General features: G+C 43.3%; 3 protein-coding genes across 3 annotated transcripts in view; all 3 read left to right on the top strand.

Annotated features, from left to right (window-relative positions):
- LOC131696242 (probable tRNA N6-adenosine threonylcarbamoyltransferase, mitochondrial) overlaps positions 1-24,111 on the top strand; it is a gene marked incomplete at its 5' end in the record, with an annotated part of 114,097 nt that overhangs the window by 85,441 nt on the left and 4,545 nt on the right. The gene's annotated exons all lie outside the window — the stretch shown is intronic.
- LOC131696243 (uncharacterized) lies at positions 8,160-11,221 on the top strand. Its single transcript, XM_058984795.1, has one exon. The coding sequence runs from the start codon at positions 8,198-8,200 to the stop codon at positions 9,062-9,064; it is 867 nt and encodes a 288-aa protein (XP_058840778.1). The 5' UTR covers positions 8,160-8,197; the 3' UTR covers positions 9,065-11,221.
- Positions 11,247-12,543, top strand: LOC131696245 (uncharacterized). The gene is made up of 2 exons (XM_058984796.1): positions 11,247-12,350; positions 12,433-12,543. Exon 1 carries the CDS (start codon positions 11,285-11,287, stop codon positions 12,149-12,151), a length of 867 nt encoding a protein of 288 aa, XP_058840779.1. The 5' UTR covers positions 11,247-11,284; the 3' UTR covers positions 12,152-12,350; positions 12,433-12,543.

The raw sequence follows: 24,111 nt of genomic DNA, 5'->3' as shown, positions 1-24,111 counted from the left end.
GACCAACGCGCCCTTGGAGTTTTCGAACGAAAGGCGTTGCGTACCATCTATGGTGGCGTGCAGCTGGAAGACGGAACGTGGCGCAGGCGAATGAACCATGAGTTGTATCAGCTGCACATTCGTTGTATTTGTATGAACTTTCATGAAAATAACGGATCACAGACCAAAAATATCCACAAATTAGATCCAGGAAAAGAAGTCTCCCAAAGTACCCACTCTCGATGGGGGATGCAATTACAATGTGTCTTCTAACTTATCGTCGTCCATATCTGGATATACTGAGTAGTTTGAACCATTTCTTTTTTACAGTGTTGGTCTGTATAGGACTTATTTATCCATATTTCCAGCACGAGAATTCGAGACGAAATAATATGAAAGCTATGAGGATGAATGGAAATAGACTGCATTGCAATCAACTGAATGCACGGCTTTTATGCTATCGACATAGCGTAGACATTTCACACCATTTACTTCAATGCAAATAAAAACTTTGAAATATCAACCTGTCTCATTCACGAGTCGGATTCTCCCTGTCGTTCTCTGTTCAAGGGGCTTGAAAGCACATGTGACCTTGTCTCCCTTTACTATATTCAATTGCGCGTTAAAATACTGGAGCAGTAAATTCTATTCTGTACATAAATCTTTTTTTCGGGAATATGTGACCAAAAAATAAATTTCGAATTCCAAAGCAAATTGAACGTTCCAGGTTCCTGATAATTAATTAAGGTCCAAAAATAAAGTAGAAACACCAGATAATCTTAAAACGACGCCGTCAAGTACAGAAGCATGAAAACAAAAAGAATAAAACCAAAAAGCCCTAGAAAGTCCATTGCATATTTATTAGCCTTTTCTCAGAAGATGGGATTTTCAAAAACATTTCAAAACTTTCTGATGCAATGGTTCTCAAATTCGTACAATCCAGTTTATTCATTTTCTTTATTCAAAAATGTTTTTAGCTTCACATATATGACCATTTCATTTTAATTAATTATTTGATTCAGCATCTTTTTATTCCTTTTGTGCATCTGCGTTCATTTTACTTATTTTATTCGTTTCATTCTTTGGATTCACTCTGATCAGTTTATTCTTTTTGTGCATTTTACTCATATCATTCATTTAACTTATTTTATTCATTGTATGCATTTTTTATTCAGTGTCTTCATTTTAATAATTTGACTACTTTTGCAGTTTTGATCATTTCATCCAAATAATTTATTTGATCAATTTATTTCTTTATATTAATTTATAACCTTCTACCATTGTTTAATTTTTCATTTTAATCAATGCATTTTATTCTGCTCATTTTCTTCTTTTTATTCATTTTATCACTTCAGCTCATTTTGTTTATTTGATTCGTTTGTTTTATTTATGGATTTCATTTATTTTTTACTTTATTCATTTTGTTCATCCATTCTTTTTATTCATTTTATCCATTTCATTAATTTGATTCATTGTATTCACTGGATGAATTAAATCAATTTGATTCATTTAATTCATGTGATTAATTTGATTCATGTGATTCATTTGATTCATTTGATTCATTTGATTCATTTGATTCATTTGATTCATTTGATTCATTTGATTCATTTGATCCATTTGATTCATTTGATTCATTTGATTCATTTGATTCATTTGATTCATTTGATTCATTTGATTCATTTGATTCATTTGATTCATTTGATTCATTTGATTCATTTGATTCATTTGATTCATTTGATTCATTTGATTCATTTGATTCATTTGATTCGTTTGATTCATTTGATTCATTTGATTCATATCTTTAGTTTTATGCATTTCATGTCCAGTCATTCGTTTTATTTCATTCAATTCGTTAGTATGAGTTAATTTATTTTTTTAATCTTATAACTATTTCTAAATATAATCTTAATTTTTATTTGATAACCTAATCTAATTTGATTCGTGTATATTATAATTTCGATTTACATAAATTTTTCTACTCATTTTATGAATTTAAAAACCTAGTATTTCATTTTTTGCTTTACTTTTTTTATTTCGGTCGTTTTGTTGATTTCTATAATTTATACGATATTTTATTCGTGCAAGACTAGAAACTGTTTTCATCCCACCTCTAGTTGGGTGCCTACTTCTCGTGAGTTCTGCAAACTAATCCAATAGTGAAATGTGTAAGAAATGTCTCATCTCACTGCTAGGTGGATTAAATCGGTTTTTAAATAGTTTTTATTAAAATATGCGGTTGGGGTAAGTTGGCGGTGCCACACGCGGGGCAAGTTGGCGGTACCTACTATTTACAATGCAAAAAAATCATCAAACAATTTTATTTCTGGAATTCACTACAAAGTAAGAAAATCTTTATCTTGTGTATCTTGCCAATGTAGGAGACATTTATTCCGGAATTGCACGAAGAATTTCGAAAATTTACTTTTGAATAGGAAGTACGCATCAAAGTCAAAATACAGGGGTATTGCAACTGAAATATAATAGCAAATGTCGGCTAATATACAGTTTCCTCGAAAAGACATTCAGCATGTTCCAAAAGGACCCTTGAAGTAATTGAATCTCCATTTGATTGCTTGGTTTTTGGCGTATACTTACATACCGCCTGGGGCTGGGTAAATTGGCGGGTTTTCCGCGTCACATATTTTTGTCTCTAAAAATGGAGACAATGCATGAAACACTTTAAAAAAAATCAGCGATGTTGCCGAGAGTCTGCTCTTTCATGCCGCGTGTTCTATTTTGCAAGATCTATCTACATCAAAGCGATAAAAATTGAAAACTGAAAACATCGCTAACTAGCCCCGGTCTCTCCTACTATAACTATTTTAGAATGAAAAACTACTCGCTAAATTCCTATGACAAGCTAGCGTCAAAAAATTTTAAAAATTGTATACGAACTATATTATTGTAAGTAACCCTTTGTGTTCGATGTTTAAAGTTAAGTTAATGCATGATAAATTGTTACCCATAGTTTCCCCTGAAGATGGCGCTATACAGTACCGAAACGTCGGATTAATAAAAACCATGTTCAAAAATAGTGAATGACTGCTTAGCCGAAATAAATCCAACAAGAATTATATTTACTATTTTATTATTATTTATTTCTTCATAATAATGTAACGTTAGGCAATTGCCTTTTTTAATGTTACAATTGATATCACTATATAATTAGATCTTATGTTAGTTTGTTGCTCTCAGTCGTAAAACAGCTAGACAGGTAGATATATTCTTAAAATTTTACTGATATTTACGGCTTTCTCAGTCTATTATACTTAAGCAAACATTATATTTATAGATTGCCCGACGTTTCGGCCGTTTTTGATGGCCTTTTTATAACCTCAATATGGCTAGCATACACAGTGGATTTTTTATGCTTATTGACAACAATTTTGGTCACAACACAGTACAACTTTTCAAAACGTACGCGCAGCTCAACACCAAAATGTGTAACATGACGGTACGTAAGGACTTTTTGATAAAATGCCGTAAAACGGGAGTTTTCCCGTCACACATAGTGAACTCATTGAAGTGTATCCACCCGTTGCTCGAAGAACGGAGCCCATATACGCATAAGCTTCAACGAATAATCGATCGTTTCAAGAAAGCAATTCTAAACATCGAAATCCAACATACATTCTACAAAATAAAGTGCTTAAAACAGGAGTTACAGCAAATACAGATACAGCTTACTATCTTCACTACCAACGACATTGCAACACGATTTATTACCACACAGAACCAATCTTTCGATAATCGACAGGAGTTACAGAAACGGAGGACAAATAAAAAGCTCGCAAAGTTATTAGAAAAAACAGCACCACTGGACAACAGCACACCAAAATACCAAGATAAAGCCATACTAAACGCCACTACCGTAACAGTTCCATCGGACACTCTGACACTGCTCAGCCTTGGACCAAAATTTTCCCTACCAGTTACCAGTCTCAACCATGTTCCATTCTATCACATGCTAGCCGACGTTGAAGCCATCCTACGTGTTTCGCCAGACCAAACCACACAAGATCGCAACAGATGCCAGATAGCAACGCAAATCCAGAACTATATCTCCAATTCCAAACATAATACACACAAAACCCCGCTCCATAATTTCTGCAAACATGCAGCGACGACCACCGCAAAATTTCTCGCAGACCACCAAGACATCTACATACTTGAAGCTGACAAAGGCAACAGAACGGTCATAATGTACAAACATGAATACGACCGCAAAATGACCTTGTTGCTAAACGAACCTAATTATCGAGTTGTTTCCAAAGATCCAACACCATCCGTCCAAAGACAGACCAACTCGCTCATCACCAGACTACTCAATCTGAAGCTAATCAACTCTCAAACATCCATCCGTCTAAAATCAACCACTTCCGTATGCCCTCGTATATATGGACAACCCAAAGCGCACAAACCCAATCTACCACTACGCCCAGTTGTCCCAAACATCACAGCACCAACGTACAAATTATCCAAATATATAGCCAACATACTTAAAAGATCACAGCAAAGCGAGTACAATATATCGGACAGTTTCCAATTCACCGAGTACATAAACCAGATCACTCTCCCGCCTGACTACGTCCTAGTATCGTTCGATGTCGTGTCGCTGTTTACAAACATTCCTATCGAACTTGCCACCCACGACATAATCATGGATTGGTGTAACATCAAAAAGTACACTGATATAAACTTAGACTTGTTTCTCGAACTAGTGGAATTTTGCACCAAAAACAGTTACTTTCGATTTCGAGACAAACACTACGTGCAAACATTCGGTACCGCTATGGGCAGCCCCCTATCTCCCATTTTAGCCGATATCGTGATGGAGAACTTACTGCAAACCTCCACTCAACTACTGCCGTTTGCTATACCCGTCATTCGTAAATACGTGGATGATTTATTTTTGGCTCTCCCGAAAGACAAAATAGCACTTACGCTCGATACATTTAACGCATACAATTCAAACCTACAATTCACAAAAGAAGAGGAATCCGACAATAAACTACCGTTCCTAGATACACTTGTAATTCGCAATTCGGACCAAACTTTATCCACTCAATGGTACGCAAAACCGATAGCATCAGGCAGGCTACTAAATTACCATTCATTCCACCCACTTTCCATGAAGATGAACGTAGCCAAAAACTTTATCGAAAGAGTAACTCGACTCACTACGGATAATACCACCAACATACAGCATACAATTTTCCAGCATCTCCGCCGTAATAATTACCCCGCCACACTCATAAACAGGCTCATACAACGGTCTAAAAACACCACGCACGAAGATGCCTCCAACAGTGCACCATTAACCATAAGAAACCACAGTCAAAGCATATCAACATGCAATCACAGTCCAACAGTCCCACCGAACGAACAGATATATAGATCCCTGCCGCACGTGCCAACACTCAGTACATCCATAGCGAAAATGCTCAAACCAGACTATCCCAATGTAAAAATAGCTACACAGCCTATCAACACAGTATCAAAACTACTGCCAAACACAAAAGACTCGGTTGACCCATTGCTGCAGTCTAATATCATTTACAGCCTGTCATGCGATAATTGCACAATGAGTTATTTGGGCATGACACGCAACCAGCTTAGAACCAGGCTATATGGCCATAAAAGCAATATTAACCAGTACCACAAACTGATAGCTGATGGTACGACCGACAGCAACGAACAGCTGATCAGTCTCGGAGAGAAGACTGCCCTCATCGAACACATGATACAACACAACCATACCTTCGATCTTACCAAAGCCAAAATTATTGACAGAACCTATCGACCGACGGCTCTCCCGATACTAGAAATGTGCCACATCACGAACACACTCAACACCGTAAATCATCGCACCGATGTGGACGGGCTCAACACAACTTACGCAGGCATTCTACATACACTCAGAACTACCAATACTCGCCGCAATAAAGCTTCCGAACCAGACACAAGTAATAGAACACTTTTGGCCCATGATAGATAGTTACCGTTTCGGGTCACCATCTTTAAATCATACGTTGTAATACCGGTGGATGTGCATATCGAGCTCCGTGACCAATAGTGCACCCAGATGGTTTTTATTGCGAAAAATCCCCATATTTCCGACCAGAAAAATTCGTGCAAAATTCCCAAACCTCCCATCGTTGGCAATCAGCGAATTCGACAAAGACGCGTAAATTAGAGTAAGTTCACAATGTCAATGTCCCCCCTTTTTGTACCTTTCTGTTTTCCTTTTACTCACTATGACATGAATAAATTTTCCAGTTTTCCCTTGAAAAAGGCCATCAAAAACGGCCGAAACGTCGGGCAATCTATAAATATAACGTTTGCTTAAGTATAATAGACTGAGAAAGCCGTAAATATCAGTGAATGTTCCGTAACCAGTCGTCAAACATCTTATTATAACCTCAATATGGCTAGCATACATAGTGGATTTTTTATGCTTATTGACAACAATTTTGGTCACAACACAGTACAACTTTTCAAAACGTACGCGCAGCTCAACACCAAAATGTGTAACATGACGGTACGTAAGGACTTTTTGATAAAATGCCGTAAAACGGGAGTTTTCCCGTCACACATAGTGAACTCATTGAAGTGTATCCACCCGTTGCTCGAAGAACGGAGCCCATATACGCATAAGCTTCAACGAATAATCGATCGTTTCAAGAAAGCAATTCTAAACATCGAAATCCAACATACATTCTACAAAATAAAGTGCTTAAAACAGGAGTTACAGCAAATACAGATACAGCTTACTATCTTCACTACCAACGACATTGCAACACGATTTATTACCACACAGAACCAATCTTTCGATAATCGACAGGAGTTACAGAAACGGAGGACAAATAAAAAGCTCGCAAAGTTATTAGAAAAAACAGCACCACTGGACAACAGCACATCAAAATACCAAGATAAAGCCATACTAAACGCCACTACCGTAACAGTTCCATCGGACACTCTGACACTGCTCAGCCTTGGACCAAAATTTTCCCTACCAGTTACCAGTCTCAACCATGTTCCATTCTATCACATGCTAGCCGACGTTGAAGCCATCCTACGTGTTTCGCCAGACCAAACCACACAAGATCGCAACAGATGCCAGATAGCAACGCAAATCCAGAACTATATCTCCAATTCCAAACATAATACACACAAAACCCCGCTTCATAATTTCTGCAAACATGCAGCGACGACCACCGCAAAATTTCTCGCAGACCACCAAGACATCTACATACTTGAAGCTGACAAAGGCAACAGAACGGTCATAATGTACAAACATGAATACGACCGCAAAATGACCTTGTTGCTAAACGAACCTAATTATCGAGTTGTTTCCAAAGATCCAACACCATCCGTCCAAAGACAGACCAACTCGCTCATCACCAGACTACTCAATCTGAAGCTAATCAACTCTCAAACATCCATCCGTCTAAAATCAACCACTTCCGTATGCCCTCGTATATATGGACAACCCAAAGCGCACAAACCCAATCTACCACTACGCCCAGTTGTCCCAAACATCACAGCACCAACGTACAAATTATCCAAATATTTAGCCAACATACTTAAAAGATCACAGCAAAGCGAGTACAATATATCGGACAGTTTCCAATTCACCGAGTACATAAACCAGATCACTCTCCCGCCTGACTACGTCCTAGTATCGTTCGATGTCGTGTCGCTGTTTACAAACATTCCTATCGAACTTGCCACCCACGACATAATCATGGATTGGTGTAACATCAAAAAATACACTGATATAAACTTAGACTTGTTTCTCGAACTAGTGGAATTTTGCACCAAAAACAGTTACTTTCGATTTCGAGACAAACACTACGTGCAAACATTCGGTACCGCTATGGGCAGCCCCCTATCTCCCATTTTAGCCAATATCGTGATGGAGAACTTACTGCAAACCTCCACTCAACTACTGCCGTTTGCTATACCCGTCATTCGTAAATACGTGGATGATTTATTTTTGGCTCTCCCGAAAGACAAAATAGCACTTACGCTCGATACATTTAACGCATACAATTCAAACCTACAATTCACAAAAGAAGAGGAATCCGACAATAAACTACCGTTCCTAGATACACTTGTAATTCGCAATTCGGACCAAACTTTATCCACTCAATGGTACGCAAAACCGATAGCATCAGGCAGGCTACTAAATTACCATTCATTCCACCCACTTTCCATGAAGATGAACGTAGCCAAAAACTTTATCGAAAGAGTAACTCGACTCACTACGGATAATACCACCAACATACAGCATACAATTTTCCAGCATCTCCGCCGTAATAATTACCCCGCCACACTCATAAACAGGCTCATACAACGGTCTAAAAACACCACGCACGAAGATGCCTCCAACACTGCACCATTAACCATAAGAAACCACAGTCAAAGCATATCAACATGCAATCACAGTCCAACAGTCCCACCGAACGAACAGATATATAGATCCCTGCCGCACGTGCCAACACTCAGTACATCCATAGCGAAAATGCTCAAACCAGACTATCCCAATGTAAAAATAGCTACAAAGCCTATCAACACAGTATCAAAACTACTGCCAAACACAAAAGACTCGGTTGACCCATTGCTGCAGTCTAATATCATTTACAGCCTGTCATGCGATAATTGCACAATGAGTTATTTGGGCATGACACGCAACCAGCTTAGAACCAGGCTATATGGCCATAAAAGCAATATTAACCAGTACCACAAACTGATAGCTGATGGTACGACCGACAGCAACGAACAGCTGATCAGTCTCGGAGAGAAGACTGCCCTCATCGAACACATGATACAACACAACCATACCTTCGATCTTACCAAAGCCAAAATTATTGACAGAACCTATCGACCGACGGCTCTCCCGATACTAGAAATGTGCCACATCACGAACACACTCAACACCGTAAATCATCGCACCGATGTGGACGGGCTCAACACAACTTACGCAGGCATTCTACATACACTCAGAACTACCAATACTCGCCGCAATAAAGCTTCCGAACCAGACACAAGTAATAGAACACTTTTGGCCCATGATAGATAGTTACCGTTTCGGGTCACCATCTTTAAATCATACGTTGTAATACCGGTGGATGTGCATATCGAGCTCCGTGACCAATAGTGCACCCAGATGGTTTTTATTGCGAAAAATCCCCATATTTCCGACCAGAAAAATTCGTGCAAAATTCCCAAACCTCCCATCGTTGGCAATCAGCGAATTCGACAAAAACGCGTAAATTAGAGTAAGTTCACAATGTCAATGTCCCCCCTTTTTGTACCTTTCTGTTTTCCTTTTACTCACTATGACATGAATAAATTTTCCAGTTTTCCCTTGAAAAAGGCCATCAAAAACGGCCGAAACGTCGGGCAATCTATAAATATAACGTTTGCTTAAGTATAATAGACTGAGAAAGCCGTAAATATCAGTGAATGTTCCGTAACCAGTCGTCAAACATCTTATTATAACCTCAATATGGCTAGCATACATAGTGGATTTTTTATGCTTATTGACAACAATTTTGGTCACAACACAGTACAACTTTTCAAAACGTACGCGCAGCTCAACACCAAAATGTGTAACATGACGGTACGTAAGGACTTTTTGATAAAATGCCGTAAAACGGGAGTTTTCCCGTCACACATAGTGAACTCATTGAAGTGTATCCACCCGTTGCTCGAAGAACGGAGCCCATATACGCATAAGCTTCAACGAATAATCGATCGTTTCAAGAAAGCAATTCTAAACATCGAAATCCAACATACATTCTACAAAATAAAGTGCTTAAAACAGGAGTTACAGCAAATACAGATACAGCTTACTATCTTCACTACCAACGACATTGCAACACGATTTATTACCACACAGAACCAATCTTTCGATAATCGACAGGAGTTACAGAAACGGAGGACAAATAAAAAGCTCGCAAAGTTATTAGAAAAAACAGCACCACTGGACAACAGCACACCAAAATACCAAGATAAAGCCATACTAAACGCCACTACCGTAACAGTTCCATCGGACACTCTGACACTGCTCAGCCTTGGACCAAAATTTTCCCTACCAGTTACCAGTCTCAACCATGTTCCATTCTATCACATGCTAGCCGACGTTGAAGCCATCCTACGTGTTTCGCCAGACCAAACCACACAAGATCGCAACAGATGCCAGATAGCAACGCAAATCCAGAACTATATCTCCAATTCCAAACATAATACACACAAAACCCCGCTTCATAATTTCTGCAAACATGCAGCGTCGACCACCGCAAAATTTCTCGCAGACCACCAAGACATCTACATACTTGAAGCTGACAAAGGCAACAGAACGGTCATAATGTACAAACATGAATACGACCGCAAAATGACCTTGTTGCTAAACGAACCTAATTATCGAGTTGTTTCCAAAGATCCAACACCATCCGTCCAAAGACAGACCAACTCGCTCATCACCAGACTACTCAATCTGAAGCTAATCAACTCTCAAACATCCATCCGTCTAAAATCAACCACTTCCGTATGCCCTCGTATATATGGACAACCCAAAGCGCACAAACCCAATCTACCACTACGCCCAGTTGTCCCAAACATCACAGCACCAACGTACAAATTATCCAAATATATAGCCAACATACTTAAAAGATCACAGCAAAGCGAGTACAATATATCGGACAGTTTCCAATTCACCGAGTACATAAACCAGATCACTCTCCCGCCTGACTACGTCCTAGTATCGTTCGATGTCGTGTCGCTGTTTACAAACATTCCTATCGAACTTGCCACCCACGACATAATCATGGATTGGTGTAACATCAAAACGTACACTGATATAAACTTAGACTTGTTTCTCGAACTAGTGGAATTTTGCACCAAAAACAGTTACTTTAGATTTCGAGACAAACACTACGTGCAAACATTCGGTACCGCTATGGGCAGCCCCCTATCTCCCATTTTAGCCGATATCGTGATGGAGAACTTACTGCAAACCTCCACTCAACTACTGCCGTTTGCTATACCCGTCATTCGTAAATACGTGGATGATTTATTTTTGGCTCTCCCGAAAGACAAAATAGCACTTACGCTCGATACATTTAACGCATACAATTCAAACCTACAATTCACAAAAGAAGAGGAATCCGACAATAAACTACCGTTCCTAGATACACTTGTAATTCGCAATTCGGACCAAACTTTATCCACTCAATGGTACGCAAAACCGATAGCATCAGGCAGGCTACTAAATTACCATTCATTCCACCCACTTTCCATGAAGATGAACGTAGCCAAAAACTTTATCGAAAGAGTAACTCGACTCACTACGGATAATACCACCAACATACAGCATACAATTTTCCAGCATCTCCGCCGTAATAATTACCCCGCCACACTCATAAACAGGCTCATACAACGGTCTAAAAACACCACGCACGAAGATGCCTCCAACACTGCACCATTAACCATAAGAAACCACAGTCAAAGCATATCAACATGCAATCACAGTCCAACAGTCCCACCGAACGAACAGATATATAGATCCCTGCCGCACGTGCCAACACTCAGTACATCCATATCGAAAATGCTCAAACCAGACTATCCCAATGTAAAAATAGCTACAAAGCCTATCAACACAGTATCAAAACTACTGCCAAACACAAAAGACTCGGTTGACCCATTGCTGCAGTCTAATATCATTTACAGCCTGTCATGCGATAATTGCACAATGAGTTATTTGGGCATGACACGCAACCAGCTTAGAACCAGGCTATATGGCCATAAAAGCAATATTACCCAGTACCACAAACTGATAGCTGATGGTACGACCGACAGCAACGAACAGCTGATCAGTCTCGGAGAGAAGACTGCCCTCATCGAACACATGATACAACACAACCATACCTTCGATCTTACCAAAGCCAAAATTATTGACAGAACCTATCGACCGACGGCTCTCCCGATACTAGAAATGTGCCACATCAAGAACACACTCAACACCGTAAATCATCGCACCGATGTGGACGGGCTCAACACAACTTACGCAGGCATTCTACATACACTCAGAACTACCAATACTCGCCGCAATAAAGCTTCCGAACCAGACACAAGTAATAGAACACTTTTGGCCCATGATAGATAGTTACCGTTTCGGGTCACCATCTTTAAATCATACGTTGTAATACCGGTGGATGTGCATATCGAGCTCCGTGACCAATAGTGCACCCAGATGGTTTTTATTGCGAAAAATCCCCATATTTCCGACCAGAAAAATTCGTGCAAAATTCCCAAACCTCCCATCGTTGGCAATCAGCGAATTCGACAAAAACGCGTAAATTAGAGTAAGTTCACAATGTCAATGTCCCCCCTTTTTGTACCTTTCTGTTTTCCTTTTACTCACTATGACATGAATAAATTTTCCAGTTTTCCCTTGAAAAAGGCCATCAAAAACGGCCGAAACGTCGGGCAATCTATAAATATAACGTTTGCTTAAGTATAATAGACTGAGAAAGCCGTAAATATCAGTGAATGTTCCGTAACCAGTCGTCAAACATCTTATTACTTAAAATTTTATTTAGACATTGAATAATAGTCTGAAATCCACTAGCTGATTGATATAATTTCCCCAACCAGCCTAGAATTCGCGTAACATATGGTGAAGAAATTACGTCAAGGGACGATTCATAAATTACGTAACGCTTTTAGGATAGGGGGTGCGGGTTGACAAATTGTGTGTTTTTTTTCAAAGAATTTGTTATGTAATAAAGAAGGGGGAATAAATAAAATTGTGACATGTTGTTACATGGGGGAGAGGCCATCAATTTTGGGGAATTTGGGAATTTGTGGAATGATTTAATTTCCCATCTACGTATATCACTGTTGTGTAATGCTGCTATAATCTTTTTGTATTGTTTTGTATAAATTACAGATAGGGTTTTTATTTATTTTTCTATCGTATGATTGCTCTGCTATTTAAATTGAAATGAGAGTTAGATCAGTTGTACCCATGGGGTGGTGAACCCATTTTCAGTATATTCTTATCTACACTCTACCTATTTGAAACCGTTGGCTATCATCTTTGTTTCCATTATCTCAAAGTTACCATTTCGCATAAACACATGTATTCGATAATTAACAAGCCACTTTTGTTATGTATCTCATTCTTATGAATGAAGTAAATACGAAGATACGAAATATTTTTTCGTGTAAGTTGCATACGCATTCTATGTAAAAAATACATAAAGTACGTGGTGCCAAATCATGTAATTTAACTTCCACGTTTCCGTTATCAATATACACAGGGTTCTTGATTCCACGTTTCCGTTATCCATATACACAGGGATCTTCATTTTAGTAGTGTCACAATCGAGCACGTGTTTCAAGTTGCTTTGCGAAATGAATCTGTTCGCATGGGCGAATTTGTTGAACGTTATCAGCACCGCGTGCCTGACATGTTCCAACTGGATGAAGCTGACACCCCAAGATCGAAGCTTCATTTTCGCCTTCAGCAAATGTTCCACATCACCAATACTCGGTCTTATGAATCACATTTTGTTGGTGAGACTCAGTCTTGATAGATCACCACACAAGAATAATAGTACCGGTTCCCTTTGTTCTTCAGACAATGCACACAAGAAAAAGGCAACTGTTTGCACTGGCTTGGTGCCTTTGGTGGTTGAGAATAGACTCTGCAGCGTGTTATTGAAATGATACACTATAACGTACAAAAGTTTTGATCAATTCGCTTCACGCAAAGTTCGAAAAAAAATCGCAAGTGTTTGTTTTTCACGCTGAAACCTTTGCCCATCTTAATCTAAGCAACTCCAGGCTTTTTTATCCTTCCGGCAGTCGCGCTATTGAACTGAGTGCACGCTACTCTGAAAAACTAGCGAAACTGTGTTAGCGCACCAGCGGCTGCTCGTTCAGTGGGTCATTTGCGCGACTTCCGGGGGGTTATCGTTAAGTGAAATAAATTTCTTTGATTGTCGCAGTCCAGTTACGGTACTGCAATTGTTGTTTATATCGGTGATCTCCCACTTTTCAGCTCGATTTCGAGTGCAATCGATGAGTATCCAAAGAATGGTTCTGGTCCGATAAAATTACTGGAAGACCCTCTTCTTGCTAACTCATCGGCTTTTTCATTCCCTGCAACTCCACAATGTCCTGGAACCCAGTATAGATTGACATGATTTTTCTCTGCCAACTGTCGGAGTGCGAGGATGTACTCCCATACTAGTTTCGAGCGACATGTAGGAGCCCTTTTTTGACATTAAAAATGTCTTACTCCACTATCTGGGGCTAGGTGTCATTCTAAAATCTAAACTATCTCCCATGTAACGAAACTATGTAAGGTTTGCACGCTTATAACTCCTATATTACTAGATGGATTTTAATCATTCATACACCAACCGATTCAGAAACACCTAACTTAAATATTGGTAATAATTTAATATCTCCCCAATTAAAGTAGACTTTGGAAATTGGTAAAATTAAAAAGTTCACGAAAAACGGGAAAATTACCATTCGTGAGGCAGATTTCTCAGACACAGCCGTCGTTAGAGGGCACCTTAGTCGCTCAATCGAACACGAAAAGTCATAAATATAAGCGACGCATGTCCGTTTAAATCAGTTGTTGCTAATATCCCATATGAGCAACATCGTCTCCGGGCGATGCAATAAGCGCTATCGATTTTCGGCAACGTTGGCATTTGCACACACTCGCACCTACAGAGATGCCAGATTTGCAGACAAGTCTGCAAATTCGCAGACTTTTAATTTAAGCTGCAGATTTTTTCGATGACGCAGATATTTGCAGATTTTCTAGTTTGGTTGCAGATATTTGCAGATTTTCTAGTTTTGTTGCAGATATTTGCAGATTTTTGAACATGAAGGCTTTTGGTTACACTAGCTTTCCTGACATTTTTTGTTCTTCCCAGACTTTAAAAATTATTATTGCAGACATTTGAAAAAAGTACCTGGCATCTCTGCGCACCTAAGTGACTAAACCATATACGGTTAGTTTATAAATAGAGGTGACGCGGACACGTTTGAATCAGTTTTTGTTCTTATGTCGAACGGGTAAGATCATGGCTGCAGCGTCTAGGCACTACAATAAGCGGTAGACGCTATGCATTTTCGGCAGCGGTGGCCGTGTGCGGATTTTTCGGGTACCAGCACGGTGTCACAGAATGATTTGCAAAGTGGGTGGGTGGGGTGGTTTGGATTTAATTCAATACGGTAGGATGCTGCTTGAGAGTGTTGCGTTAAAAAAATATTTATTTTTATGCATGCGTGTGCGTTATAACTTGTTAATCCATGTTTACGGCGCTTTGTAGCTGCCTAGGGTAAAGAGCCTATTGGCTTTCATATGTTTCATATTTCGGTTATATGTGATATATATTTCGGTTATATGTTTTTTATCCGTAAGGCATCTGACAACGTGCTTCTGTAGTTATTGCACTGTTCAGCAGCGTAGTATTTTATATAAGAGAGTACACTCAGGTTTTTTACGCGGTTTTTGAAATTTACGCGGCCCGTATCCCCTGCTTAAAAAAAATCTGTAATTGCATCGAAAACAATCACATTCCCAGCAGAACTTTTTGTTTTCTAATTTCAAACACTTTTCTTTCGTACTGTACAAAACGGAAAATTTTAAAAACGAACTTACCGTCCCAGCAGCAGTTTAAGCGATTAAAATTCAAACCAAGCCTTAAGCGTTACTGGACTTAAAATTGTTTTCCCAGTTTATGCAGTCAGAGTATCTGTCCTGCCCTATGTATTTAAAACACAGTTCTAATCGCGTTTCAAAGTATACAACAAATATAACAGTTAGGTAAACCAATTTAAATTTTAAAATAAATCTGTTTTAAATTATGAAACAAACCGCTGTACTGAAGATAGAATTATGTCAGTCCTATTACCACATAAAACACCTATATAACATAAAACGGTGCAGAATTGGTTTAATAATACAATGTCCACACTACAGAGATATAACACGTTATAATAATTAGCAACAAGAAAAATGTCACCAAGATAGCATAAAAACCCGTTTTAACTGGTAGTGCGAACGTTGTATAACAATGTAATCTATAAAATAATTTCATTTGTTCAACCACTAATCGATCAAGAAATACTTAACCTTAAGATTGTTTACTTAAGTTCATTAGTACATTATTGAAAATTTAAAAGGAAAATGAAATTTCATATTTCATGGAGAATCTGTATATTTCCTTTGGCGGGCGTGGGCTTCCTCATCACAGTTCTCAATATGGAACTTTTCATCTGAATATATTTTCTGGACAGACCAGCCTATTTTTACTAGATGGATCAGCCAAATAATGTCAATCACCTAGTGTGATACTTGATTAATTGTAATAATAGATTACCGTTAAATTACCTTCAATAAATTATGTTTTAATGGGGAGGGTATATAGCAAATTGTAACATATGAAAATAGGCGATTGAGCAAGAACGTGAGTCGATATGTGTGATAGATAAAATTCATTTGCACGCTCTTGAAAAAAGCTACATTTTTAATGTCACTGTGGTCGTGTCCTGTACACAACCCTTTAATTTTTTTACAATGGAGAAGACCTTTACGCCCTAGCCCAGTACACGTGCTATTGGTAGGGTCCAATCTACCACACGGGGTGCACTGGGGGCGTGTCGGGCTCGAATGGTGAGGCTGCCATTAATACCGACTAAACTCCATTGGGCTCCGCCATCATTCCTCCCAGGAACTACCTCTCGGTATTACTTCTGGGGGGATGGCTGTACTAAATGTACTCATTCACTCTCACTCACGCGTTCATACGTCCTGTATGAGGCTTACTTGGGTGCTCTCTCAATCGCACTTTGATTCACTCTCAAACACTCCCACATGAGGCTGATTTTTGTGCTCACCTTTTTCGTTCCTTGCGAGGCTGACTTGTGTGCTCACCTTACTCATTCCTTGCTAGGCTTACTTTTGTGCTCGCCCCACCCATACCATGTGAGGCTGACTTGGGTGCTCACCCTATCACCTGATTCACTCTCAATCGTGCCACTTTATTGTACCTATGTCACTCTCCCTGGCATCCCATGTGGGACATTTTTAAGGCCCCACTCTGACATACCATGCGAGGCTGACTTGTGTGCTCACCTTTTTCATTCCTTGCTAGGCTGACTTTTGTGCTAGCCTCTACCATACCATGTGAGGCTGACTTTTGTGCTCACCCTTAACATGCCGTGTGAGACTGACTTGGATGCTCACCCTTTCACTCCTCTGCCACGCCATGAGGCATCGATAGCTAAGTTCCAACATACTACGCTACGACCCTCCCGTCTTGGCATGAGGCAGTCCACTTATACGCCTATACACTCACTCTTCTGTCTTGCTTCGGGGTGGCGGGGTTTACCCCTTACGCGGTTGCCATTCGCTGCGCCAAACCTGCCTCGGCATGAACAGACCATTCACTCCCTTTTTTGCGCTTGGCCTTTTTCGCTCCAGCTAACCAATCACTGGTTAGCCGTGCCCGTCGTCTGTTGCTCGGTTCGCCAGATTACCTGTAGCCTACTGGCAATCTGGATGGTAGCAGCCGAGACTGCGTTCCACTTCTCCACCGATTGACACATCCGCTGAATAAGGGTATCAGGGGTTGTGTCCCAGCCACAGACGTCAAGCATTGCTCTTCTTTCGACGTCGAACCGATGACATACGAACAGTATGTGTTCGGCAGTTTCGTCTACACCTGGGCAGTCCGGGCAGACTGGGACCTCCGCGTGCCCGAACCTGTGGAGGTACTGTCGGAAACAGCCATGGCCTGACAGGAATTGTGTCAGGTGGAAGTAAACTTCCCCATGGGGTCTTCCCACCCAGCTCGATATGGTAGGTATCAGCCGGTGGGACCACCTACCTTTCGAGGAGTTGTCCCACTCACGCTGCCATCTGGTGACCGAGGTCACCCTAGTGCGCTTCCCGAATGACCAGCCCGACTGGCATCATGCTCGCTATCACGCAGGATGCATCGTGTGATACCGTGCGGTAGGCAGATATCACTCTGAGGCACATCACGCGGTAGGTGCTCTCCAGTTTCTGTAGGTAACTGGTTACCCTCAGTGCTCTTGAGCATGACGGACCGCCGTACCTGAGGATAGATACGGCAACGACTGCCAGTAACCTACGTCTACTGGCGCACACCTTTGAGCTGTTGGACATCATTCTCGATAGTGCCGCAACAGCAGTCGATGCTCTCTTGCACGTATAGTCGACATGGCTGCCGAAGGTCAGCTTGTCGTCTATAATGACTCCGAGAGACTTCAGACTTCGCTGTGAAGTGATCGCGACTTCTCCCACATGGATAACTGCATGTTGTGCCGACTTGCGGTTGTTGACGATAACTACCTCCGTCTTATGATGAGCGAGCTGCAGGCCTCTCGCGCTCATCCATTCCTCCACCGTGCTAATCGCGTGTTCTGCGGTTAGTTCTACCTCAGGAATTGGCTCCCCGTAGACCTTCAAGGTTACGTCGTCGGCAAAGCCGACGATCTTGACCCCAGGAGGGAACTTCAGTCTCAGAACCCCGTCATACATGAGGTTCCATAGCACCGGGCCTAGGATCGAGCCCTACGGGACTCCGGCGGTAATCGGAACCCTTTTCTGACCGGCATCGGTCTCGTATAGCAGTACGCGGTTTTGGAAGTAACTTTCCAGGATCCGGTACAGACCCACTGGTTGCCTTAGCCGGTGTAACGAGAGCGCGATGGCATCCCATCTTGCGCTGTTAAATGCGTTCTTCACGTCAAGTGTCACTAACGCACAGTATCGAATACCTCGCCTTGTTCGTTGGATCGCTATCTCGGCAGTATGTATCACTGAGTTGAGAGCGTCCACTGTGGACTTACCCTTCCGAAAGCCAAACTGGTTGCTTGACAGACCGTCCGTACCTTCCGCGTACGGGGTTAGCCTGTTGAGGATGATCCTCTCAAGCAGTTTGCCAGTCGTGTCTATCAGACAGATTGGTCTGTACGCCGATGGGTCGCCTGGCGGCTTCGGCAACAGCACCAATTTCTGCCTTTTCCATCTATCGGGGAAACGGTACTCGTCAAGGCATCTCTGCATAGCTGGCATGAACATGTTCGGGTTCGCTATGATCGCTGCCTTGAGAGCGTTGTGTGGAACTCCATCCGGCCCTGGAGCTTTGTTCATTGCTAGGGATTTAGCCACTGCGAGTAGTTCTTCATTCGTCACTGGAGCCACCATTTCGGCCGTGCCCGCACTGTCTCGTAGTGCAGGTGGCCAGGGGCTTGTGGCTCGAGACGGGAAGAGTACTTCGATAATCGTTGCCAACCGGTCCGGAGACCATTTTGGGGGTGAGGAGCCCCCTTTGGTCTTGGCCATCACAATCCTGTAGGCGTCACCGCACGGATTCGCGTTGGCACTCTCACACAGGTTGTCGAAACACGCTCTCTTGCTGCTTTTAATGGCCGTGTTGAGGGCCAATTTCGCAGCTCGAAATACTTCACGGCTGTTCTCTCTTGCATCCTCGGTGCGAGCTCTTTGCATCCTACGTCTAGCTCTGAGGCAGGCTAACCGTAGAGATGCAATCTCGGCACTCCACCGGTATACCGGGCATCTACCGTTTCTTGGCAGTGTTTTTCTCGGCATAGTGGCGTCGCACGCGCGTGATAGAACAGCTACCAGCGCATCCCCGCTTAGATTGTCGGTGTTGGCCTCCAGTCCCAGGGCCGCGGTGAAAGCTTCGCTGTCGAAGTGATTGGACTTCCACCCGCGTACCTGACAGGGATCTCCCGCCCTCGGATGCTGCACACCATAGTTGATCTTAAAGCGGATTGCTAAATGATCGCTATGGGTGTAGCCTTCGTCTACCCTCCATTCCATGCCTGGAGTCAGACTCGGGCTGGCAAATGTTACGTCAATCCATGCCTCCACTCCGTTTCTACGAAATGTACTAGCGGAGCCATTATTAGCTAGCACAGTATCGAGTTTCACAAGCGCCTCCATTAGCGCTTGACCCCTGCTATTTGTACAGCGGCTGCCCCACTCCACTACCCAAGCGTTAAAGTCTCCCGCTATGACTACCGGTTTCCGGCCCACTAGGTCCGACGAGAGCCTGTCGATCATCTGGTTGAACTGTTCTATGGGCCACCTTGGTGGGGCGTAGCAGCAGCAATAGAACACACCATTGATCTTGGCAATCGCCACATACGTGCAAGAGAGCGTCGACTGCTGTTGCGGCACTATCGAGAATGATGTCCAACAGCTCAAAGGTGTGCGCCAGTAGACGTAGGTTACTGGCAGGCGTTGCCGTATCTATCCTCAGGTACGGCGGCCCGTCATGGTCAAGAGTAACCAGTTACCTACAGAAACTGGAGAGCACCTACCGCGTGATGTGCCTCAGAGTGATATCTGCCTACCGCACGGTATCACACGATGCATCCTGCGTGATAGCGAGCATGATGCCAGTCGGGCTGGTCATTCGGGAAGATGAGGAGTGCTTTGAGCTACGTGGAAATAGGGGAGCCCGCGAGCGCACCAGGGCGACCTCGGTCGCCAGATGGCAGCGTGAGTGGGACAACTCCTCGAAAGGTAGGTGGACTCACCGGCTGATACCTAGCATATCGAGCTGGGTGGGAAGACCCCATGGGGAAGTTCACTTCCACCTGACACAATTCCTGTCAGGCCATGGCTGTTTCCGTCAGTACCTCCACAGGTTCGGGCACGCGGAGGTCCCAGTCTGCCCGGACTGCCCAGGTGTAGACGAAACTGCCGAACACATACTGTTCGTATGTCATCGGTTCGACGTCGGAAGAAGAGCAATGCTTGACGTCTGTGGCTGGGACACAACCCCTGATACCCTTATTCAGCGGATGTGTCAATCGGTGGAGAAGTGGAACGCAGTCTCGGCTGCTACCATCCAGATTGCCAGTAGGCTACAGGTAATCTGGCGAACCGAGCAACAGACGACGGGCACGGCTAACTAGTGATTGGTTAGCTGGAGCGAAAAAGGCCAAGCGCAAAATAAGAGAGTGAATGGTCTGTTCATGCCGAGGCAGGTTGGCGCAGCGAATGGCAACCGCGTAAGGGGTAAACCCAGCCACCCCGAAGCAAGACAGAAGAGTGAGTGTATAGGCGTATAAGTGGACTGCCTCATGCCAAGACGGGAGGGTCGTAGCGTAGTATGTTGGAACTAAGCTATCGATGCCTCATGGCGTGGCAGAGGAGTGAAAGGGTGAGCATCCAAGTCAGTCTCACACTGCATGTTAAGGGTGAGCATAAAAGTCAGCCTCACAGGTTGGTAGAGGCTAGCACAAAAGTCAGCCTAGCAAGGAATGAAAAAGGTGAGCACAAAAGTCAGCCTCGCATGGTATGTCAGAAGTGGGGCCTAATAAAAATGTCCCACATGGGATGCCAGAGGGAGTGACAAAGGTACAATAGAGTGGCACGATTGAGAGTGAATCAGGTGATAGGGTGAGCACCCAAGTCAGCCTCACATGGTATGGGTAGAGCGAGCACAAAAGTAAGTATTTTTACCATTTTTTTTTGTTAACCATTTTTGTTAACGACCTATTGAGTTAATTTGTCAACAGTTTTTTCGGCATTTAATTAGCAAGGGACTGGAAGGTGAAGTATATTTTTCAATATTTTTTCAATATTCGGAACCGACAGCATGAAGTAACAAGTTACTTTACGCTTGTTCGGACATGCCGTAGACTCAGGTGATTCGCATTTCTAATGCCAAAAGACCCTGACCCCTACGGTAGCAGACAAAGGGTTAAGTCGCCGGTGAGCTCTAAGCTTGCATATATGATCCTTCCACGCTTTTCTAAACTTTCTCCTTTCAACACCTTGCAATCCCTTTAGTACTATGGCTCTAAATATTGAAAAATATACTTCACCTTCCAGTCCCTTGCTAATTAAATGCCGAAAAAACTGTTGACACAAAAGTAAGCCTAGCAAGGAATGAGTAAGGTGAGCACACAAGTCAGCCTCGCATGGAACGTAAAAGGTGAGCACAAAAGTCAGCCTCATGTGGGAGTGTTTAAGAGTGAATCAAAGTGCGATTGAGAGAGCACCCAAGTAAGCCTCATACAGGATGTATGAACGCGTGAGTGAGAGTGAATGAGTACATTTAGTACAGCCATCCCCCCAGAAGTAATACCGAGAGGTAGTTCCTGGGAGGAATGATGGCGGAGCCCAATGGAGTTTAGTCGGTATTAATGGCTGGTCACCATTCGAGTCCGACACGCCCCCAGTGCACCCCGTGCGGTAGATTGGACCCTACCAATAGCACGTGTACTGGGCTAGGACATAAAGGTCTTCTCCATTGTAAAAAAAAAACGCCCTCGGCGGAGGAGTGTGTTGCCTCTTGAACCGGGAACCGTCCCGTTGTACAGATTGCCACCATTCCAGACCCGTCCGACACCCAATTGCCGTTGCCGGCAGGGATGCGGTACGGGTCTGATAAGAGGGCGACATCTATCCTCGACTCCGAGACCGACTGCCACAGCAGCTGTTGGGCTGCTGCACAATGGTTAAGATTTAGCTGTGTGACGTTCACGGCTTCTTCTTATTTGCCTCACCGAAGGGACACGAAGATCCGCCCATAGCATGTTTATGGGCTTGCTTCTTAGCGGTGCAGATAAGGCACTTGTGTGCCTTAGTGCAACCCCGCTCTTTATGCCCCTCCTCGCCGCGGCGACGACATAGTTTGCTCCTATCTATGCCTTTGCACTCGTAGGCTTTGTGGCCGGACTCAAGGCACCGATTGCACCTATCCACTGAAGGCGGCTGGGGTAGACTAATAGGGCATACCGACCAGCCGATCTTCAGCTTCCCTTTCTCGGTTACCTTTTTGGCATCCGCCTTCAGTAGTCTGAGGTAGGCTACCTGGGTGCCAGAGGGTCCATCTCTAAGTCGCACAGAGGCCCGCTCGATTGTGACGTCGCATTGTTCCTTAACGGCTGCGACGACAGCTTCTGCGGTCGTGAACTCGTCCAGATGCTTGCACTGGAGAGTCATTTCCGCCCCTAGCGACCTGACTTGGGCGCCTTCACCAAGGACCTCTTGGGCCAAGGCCTTGTATACCGCACTAGATTGTGCGCCTCGCTTCAGCACCCGAAGCATTTCTCCCGTGTTGGTGCGTCTCACGCTACGCACATCTTGCCCAAGGGCCGACAGGCTTTCGGCCGCCTTCATCGACTTTAGGACATCGGCGTATTTGTCCTTGTCGGTTTTTAACCACAAGGCTTCGCCTCTGTCCTTGGCCTTCTTCGCGGGCCGCGGTACCTCCGGTGTCGGTGCCGGCTTCTTCCTGGTGACCAGCGTCCAGGGGTTTGGGCCCCCCTGCCCCGGTCGCGCCGGGTTGCTGGTACCAACGCTCTGCTCAGCGAGGTCACTCTCGCCCTCGCTTACCTCGCCCAGACGGCGTTTGACCTTAACGGTTGCACGCCGTATGGTGTCGCTTTTTGCACCCTCGCCTGGCGACTTCCTAGGGCGCTTCGCGTTCGACGCCGTCTTGCGATTGCCCTTGCCTTTTCCCTTCGAGGGGAATTCGGCCGCCGCTTCGAGCGACGTGGCTGCTCCATAGAAGGTGAAGGCCACTGTCTGAGTGCCCGTATCGACCTTCTCTTTTCCCTCCCTCTTGGAGGCCACTGTCTGGGTTTCTCTGTCGGACTTCTCCCGGCATTCCACCCTCTTGGCATAAGCCTGCTGTTTCTGTCTTGCGACGCGAACAGTTTTTCGGAGTTCCAGGAGACTCTGTTTCAACTCCTTGCTTATGTTTTTCTTTGCGTTAGTGTACTCGATTATTGAATCGAGCTGCTCCACCACTTTGCGCATCGCCGATAATGGCCCGTCCGGTGCGTTGGTAGGGCTATTTTCTACCACTGCTAGGGGGTCACTGGTGCTTTCAGATGCAGCACTCATCGCTCCACTACTCTCCCCACGGGGGGAGACCTCGCCAAACCGCCTCTAGCGAAGGGGTTTGGCACCTCCGTTTGTTTACTATTTTTATTTTTGTTTTCCATATCGAATCCCACGAGTAGCGCGAGAATAAATGTCCGCCACGCCAGAGCTCCGCATTAGCGTGGTAAGGGACG

Source organism: Topomyia yanbarensis, unplaced genomic scaffold (assembly GCF_030247195.1).
Source record: "Topomyia yanbarensis strain Yona2022 unplaced genomic scaffold, ASM3024719v1 HiC_scaffold_98, whole genome shotgun sequence".
NCBI lineage: Eukaryota > Metazoa > Arthropoda > Insecta > Diptera > Culicidae > Topomyia > Topomyia yanbarensis.
This window is presented reverse-complemented; position numbering and strand designations above follow the sequence as displayed.